A 6,360-nucleotide genomic window follows, 5' to 3' on the forward strand; every position below is an offset into this window, starting at 1 on the left:
GGGGGGGGGTGTGTCACAGGAGCTAGACCGTGCACCCATGGGCCCGAGGGGAGCTGGGGTTTGTGGCCGTGGGCTGGGTGCCATCCATCCCACCCTGCTTCACCCACAGCTCCCCCATTCCTGCCTCATCCAGGGCCATGGGGACCCCCTCATTCCATCCCGGCCCCCCGTGTCCTGCCAAGCGCCGCGGTGACAGGAGGGGGGGGAGAGCAGGGGTGATGGGGGCCGGGAGTGGGTGCGCATCGAGTGGTCCAGTTCTCCCCCCCCCGGCTTTGATTCCTGAGCCCCCCTTGCCCTTCCCCCTCGGCCCGGAGCCGCGCAATGGTTTCAATTACTCTCTGAAAGGCGGTGGGGCCTCTTTTCACGGGAGCCCGGGCTTCTCCCGCTCACAACAAAAGCTTAAGTTACAGGAAAGGCAGAGAAAGGGAGGGCGGGCGGGGGGCAGGGAGGCAGCACCAGGGCCCCAGCACCCCCCCGGACCGAGCGGTCCCCGCCGGGCGCCCCCCAAGGCCCCTTCCCTGGGATGGTGCTCGGGGAAGGGCAGTCCCCCCCCCCCCCCAACCGCTGCCAAACCTGCCCCAACATGGGTGAGTGCCCGCGGGTGCTTCCGCAGATGGGGGTCTCTGGGTGTCCCAGTCACTCCCAGTGTGTCCCAGTCCCCCCCCTCAGTGTATCCTGATTCCCCCCAGTGTGTCCCACATCTTCCCCGTGTGTCCCAGTGCCCCCTCCAGTGTGTTGATCACTCCCCGTGTGTCCAGTTCCCCTTCCTCGGTGTGTGTTGGCCCACGCCAGTGTGCCCCCGCTCCCTCCAAATGTGCCCCAGATCCCTCCAGTGTGTCCCAGTCCCCCCAGTACATTTTGGCCTCACCCCTCTTGTGTCCCCCCTCCGGCAGCACCCCGGTGTGGCCTCAGGAACGCTATGGGGCCAAGGCCTGGGAGGGGGGAACGACCGGACCTGAGTGGGTGCCGGGGCGCCCGCGGGGGGGAATCCCCTCCGGTGCACACTAAAGCGGGGACTGGTTCAGGGTGTCGGGGGGGGGTCAGCCCGGGAGGGGTCAGCCCGGGGGGGGGGGGTCAGCCCCGGGGGTTCCGTCGTGGCCCCGTCCCGACCCCATGCCGCGGGGGGAGTTTTCACGGCAAGAAAAAGTTGTTGGGGGGGGTCCGACGGAGGGGGGGGGGGGGGGCAGCTGGGGGCGGGGCCTGGGGCGGCGGGGGGCGGGGCGGCCGCGCCGTTTGAATGTGATTGGCGGAGCGGGGGGGGCGGGGCGCGGGGGGGCGGCTCCGCCCGGTGGGGACGCGGCGCTGCCCCGCACAAAGGCGGCGGGAGTGTCCGGTGTGGCCGCTGCGCTGCCCCGGCATCCCGCACCCCGTCGGGACCCCCCCTCCGCACATCCCCCACCGACACCCGCACGGGTCTCCGCCACCGGGCACCGCGTCGGGGCAGCAGGACACCGGGACCGCCACGTCCGAGCATCGGGAGCCGTCCCGCCGCGCACGGTAGAGCGGGACACCGGGAGTCATCCAGGCGGGACTTGAGCGTATCCAGTCACCGGGAGCCGTCCAGGCAGCAGGGGACCAGCAATTCCGGACGCGAGGAGGCGTAGAGGCAGCACCGGGCACGGCAGAGCCGGGCAGGAGGAGCGGCCGGCTGGGCACCGGGCACAGTAAACCCGGGCGCAGCAGCTCGGGGCACCATGGGCCGCCCCAGCGCGCTGCCTGCCCTGGCCTGGCTGCTGGTGGGGCTGAGCGCGCCTGCCCCATGCTGCAGCCAGCTGCACGGTGAGAAGGGCATCTCCATCCCCGACCACGGCTTCTGCCAACCCATCTCCATCCCACTCTGCACCGACATCGCCTACAACCAGACCATCATGCCCAACCTGCTGGGTCACACCAACCAGGAGGACGCGGGGCTGGAGGTCCACCAGTTCTACCCCTTGGTGAAGGTGCAGTGCTCGTTGGAGCTCAAGTTCTTCCTGTGCTCCATGTATGCGCCGGTGTGCACGGTGCTGGAGCAGGCCATTCCACCATGCCGCTCCATCTGTGAGCGCGCGCGCCAGGGCTGTGAGGCCCTCATGAATAAATTTGGGTTCCAATGGCCGGAGCGGTTACGCTGTGAGAACTTTCCCCGCCATGGCGCCGAGCAGATCTGTGTGGGGCAGAACCATTCTGAGGATGGCAGCTCACCAGCGCTGCTCACCAGTGCCACCCCCTTGGCCGGCCAGGGTACTCCAGGAGCCCCTCGTTATGCCACCCTCGACCACCCCTTCCACTGCCCACGGGCACTGAAGGTGCCCAGCTATCTCAACTACAAGTTCTTGGGTGAGAAGGACTGTGCAGCGCCCTGCGAGCCCACCCGTCCCGATGGCCACATGTTCTTCAATGAGGATGAGATCCGTTTTGCCCGTATCTGGATCCTCATCTGGTCTGTCTTGTGTTGTGCCTCCACCTTCTTCACTGTCACCACCTACCTGGTGGACATGCAGCGTTTCCGCTACCCAGAGCGACCCATCATCTTCCTTTCAGGGTGTTACACCATGGTGTCGGTGGCCTACATCGCTGGCTTTGTGCTGGAGGAAAGGGTGGTCTGCAACGAGCGTTTCCAGGAGGATGGCTACCGCACGGTGGTACAGGGCACCAAGAAGGAAGGTTGCACCATCCTCTTCATGATGCTCTACTTCTTCAGCATGGCCAGCTCGATCTGGTGGGTCATCCTGTCCCTCACCTGGTTCCTGGCTGCTGGCATGAAGTGGGGCCACGAGGCCATCGAGGCCAACTCCCAGTACTTCCACTTGGCCGCCTGGGCTGTGCCGGCTGTCAAGACCATCACCATCCTGGCCATGGGGCAGATCGATGGGGACCTGCTGAGCGGCGTCTGCTTCGTGGGCCTCAACAACATCGACCCTCTCCGGGGCTTCGTGTTGGCCCCACTCTTTGTCTACCTTTTCATTGGTACCTCCTTCCTCCTGGCTGGCTTTGTCTCCCTCTTCCGCATCCGCACCATCATGAAACATGGAGGGACCAAAACAGAGAAGTTGGAGCGATTGATGGTTCGCATCGGGGTCTTCAGCGTCCTCTACACAGTCCCGGCCACCATCGTCATCGCGTGTTACTTCTACGAGCAGGCTTTCCGTGAGCACTGGGAGCGCAGCTGGATCAGTCAGAACTGCAAGAGCTTGGCCATCCCCTGCCCGCTCCACTTCACCCCCCGCATGACCCCTGACTTCACCGTCTACATGATCAAGTATCTCATGACTCTCATCGTGGGCATCACCTCCGGCTTTTGGATATGGTCGGGTAAAACCCTGCACTCGTGGAGGAAGTTCTACACGCGGCTCACCAACAGCAAGCAAGGCGAGACCACGGTGTGACCCCCCCTGTGCCAGCCACCTCCGCTGCCCTTTGCTTTTCATTGGGTTTTTTTTGGGGGGGTTATTATATATTTTTTATTTTTAGATTATTAACGTCTGAGGGGTGTCTCTTTCTCTTTAATTTTTTTTTTGTAATTAAACCTGTAAATAGCATTTGTAAAATTAATTATATATTTCTATTTAAAACATGGTAAAATAGGAGGGGAAAAAAAGGAGAAAAACGAGGGGGAAAGAGAAAAGAGAAGGGGGGAAGCGCAAAAGGAGAGGAAAAAGAAAAGGGGGAGAAAAGGTGAAAATATAAAAAAATTAGGAAAAAACAGGGAGAGGCAAAAAGGAGAGGAAAACGAGAAAAAGGAGAGGAAAACTGAGCAAGAGGAAAGGGAGGGAGAAAGGAGGAGAAAAAAGCAGGGGAAAGGGAAAAAATACCCTTCTGAACCTGGGCAAGGGTCCTAACTTCGTCTCCCCACTCGATGCTGTCGGGTTCCCCCTCCCCGCGGTGCCGCAATGGCCGAGGAACGGGAAAGGCAACGAGATCGGGAATGGCTCCTGCCCACTCCGGCCCTTCCCTGCCCTGCCAGCCCCCGAAAAAGGGGGGAAAAAGACAAAACCCCAATGAAAATCCTTTTTTTTCTTCTTTCCCTTGGAAACTCCCCAAGGAAAGTTGATTTCCCCCCCCCCCCCCCGCCCCTTTGCTGGCTCCCGCAGGACCGGGCTGTGTTTGTGTGTCCCTGGCTGGGGTCCCCGCCTGTCCCCTGCTCGGCCACAGACTTCTCCTCCCAAATCCCTTTTTAAGCCGTCCTGCAAATACAAACGAGTAAAACCAACCGGTAACTTCTTCCTTAGGGCTGCTTTATTTCCCTCCCAAAAAGTAAGAAATTAAACTGGGGGGGTCCCATGGGCGCTGCCGGGCCCCCCGCTTCCATCGCACTGCGGGGATGAGCCAGCGGCTCCCTCCAGCTGGAACAAAGCGCTTTGCAGCGGGAAAAGGATCTATTTAACCCCAAAGTAAGGAACTTTTGGGTTGTAGAGGGAGGGGGGGACCCCTCCTGTGCCCCCTCTGGAGAAAAGAGCTGACATTTCCTACAGGATCAGGGGGGTTGGGCTGTGCGTGGTCCCCTGATTCCGAGTCTCTGGAGGGAAGTGGGTCCCAGCTTCAGTTGGGCTTGTTGGGATCTGGGCGATGCTGGGGCTGGGCTATGGGACGTTTGCAGCTGGAGAGGCCTGAGCGGGTCTCTGGGAAGGGAAGGATGGATTTAATCAGCTGCACTGCACTGAAATCAACCAAAAATACTCTTCCCAAAATGGAGAGGGAGACCCGGGAAGCGTCGACCCAGGACCAGCTCCAGGAAGCCTCAGCTCCTGTCGCCAGCATTTCAGGGTGTTGGATCCTCCGGCAACAAAGACGCATTGGGATGGGGGGAGGGGGGGGGGATTGAGTCATTCCCCTTTCCCCAGCAACACCCTGGGATAATTCCAAAACCCCATTAAAAATCCCAATTCTCCAGCAAAGGGAAGCAGGAGCCGAAGGGGTTAAGGCAGCGCCTCTCCAGCACATTTTGGAAAGGAAAAACTCTTTGGATCCGGTTTAATTTTCCAGTGATGACTTGGAAAGGGGAAGAGGAGAGGGGGGGAACCATATCCAGGGTTTTTCCCCCTTCCCATGGTTTGGAGAAGCTGTTTGAGGGCCGGGACAGGTCCCCCTGGCCCCAACCCACCTTCACCTTCCAAAATGGGAATGAAAAGAGGAAAATGGGGGTGATTTTCTCTGTGATGTTTTTGCTCCTTCCCAGGGGGGAAAACCGCGTTGGTGGGGACATTGGCAGGACGATAGAGCCAAGGGGATGGGGATCACCCCCCTCACAGCCCTCAACTCTCTGCACCCAAAGGTGCCATCACGTGGGGGATGCACCCTTGCCATGGGGATTGCTCTGCCCTTGGGCTGGTTCTTGTTATCCGGGGGGAGGATCCCACTCCCCAGCAGGCAGATCCCACCCAAGGCTGCTTTGTTTTCCAGAGGCGAAGCGCAGATCGCCGGGGGACGAGGGGGAATGTAAACTCTCCACCCAGGAATGCAGGAGTTGGGAAATGGTTTTGCTTTTCAAGGTTTATGTGTCCCAGCTTATGGAAAACAGAGCTGGGATTACAGCAGCTGAGGCTGGGTGCTGGGAGTGCTGAGAGTGCTGAGCACCCCATGGGTGCTTCTGGCACCCACCTGTGGGGTTGTGTCCATGTCACCTCTTACCGGCCTCACAGACTCCTGTGATGTTTGGATTTAGAATTGGAGAGTTGGGCTGGATCCTGCCCCAGCAGCATCCATGTGGCTCAGCCCAGGGCCTCTCAGAGGTGGTTTTGGTGCGAGTTGGAGGTTTTTGGAGGGTTTTGGCTCTTGGAGCTATTTGCAGTCCAAGTGGGGAAGGAGCTGGAGGGTGTCTGTGAGACACAGTCATTGTGTGTCCTCTCTGTCCCCTGGGCTGTCACCCCAGCCGTGGGTCACCCTGCACCAGGTTAACCCCAGGGACAGGTCACCCTGCACCAGGTTAACCTCAGAGACAGGTCACCCCAAAGATGGAGCTCCTTGGGGATGGGTCACCCTGGAGACAGGTTACCCCTGGTGTGGGTCACCCACAGAACAGATAGCCGCATGCCCAACTAACCCCAGGGACAGGGGACAGGGACCTTGTGGCTGCACACCAGCCCTCCCAGGCTGCTGACTCCCATCCTGCTCTTTCTCTCTTAAGCCAAGCAGAGGGAGCAAACGCCAGTGGCGGGTCCTGCCGTGTTCCCTGAGCGGCCATGCTGGGGGTCCTTTGATGTCCCCTGATGAGCGCCGCTCTGTTTTCACAGCTGCCCGAGGCAGCAGAACTCAACTGAAGTGCAGCCTGGCCCCAGAGCACATGCAACTCATCACACCAGTGCCTGGAAGCTCACAGGGCTCCCTGGTGGGGATGGGGACAGGGGGGTCCCCAGGAGGAGCCGCCGTGGGGTGATGGGG

The 6,360-nt window shown here is 60.6% G+C and overlaps 1 protein-coding gene across 1 annotated transcript; it reads left to right on the forward strand.

Moving 5' to 3' along the window:
- Positions 1-1,419: 1,419 nt before the first annotated feature.
- FZD2 (frizzled class receptor 2) lies at positions 1,420-3,534 on the forward strand. The gene has a single exon (XM_057410032.1). It carries the CDS (start codon positions 1,695-1,697, stop codon positions 3,366-3,368), a length of 1,674 nt encoding a protein of 557 aa, XP_057266015.1. The 5' UTR covers positions 1,420-1,694; the 3' UTR covers positions 3,369-3,534.
- Positions 3,535-6,360: the final 2,826 nt, after the last annotated feature.

This window comes from Pezoporus wallicus, unplaced genomic scaffold (assembly GCF_028554395.1).
Source record: "Pezoporus wallicus isolate ANWC-B61680 ecotype Strahan unplaced genomic scaffold, APGP_CSIRO_Pwel_v1 contig_8725, whole genome shotgun sequence".
Classification (NCBI taxonomy): Eukaryota; Metazoa; Chordata; class Aves; order Psittaciformes; family Psittacidae; genus Pezoporus; species Pezoporus wallicus.

What these genes read in the sequence shown, in the direction of transcription:
- FZD2 (XM_057410032.1), top strand. Translation starts at nt 1,695, where the DNA reads ATGGGCCGCCCCAGCGCGCTGCCTGCCCTGGCCTGGCTGCTGGTGGGG.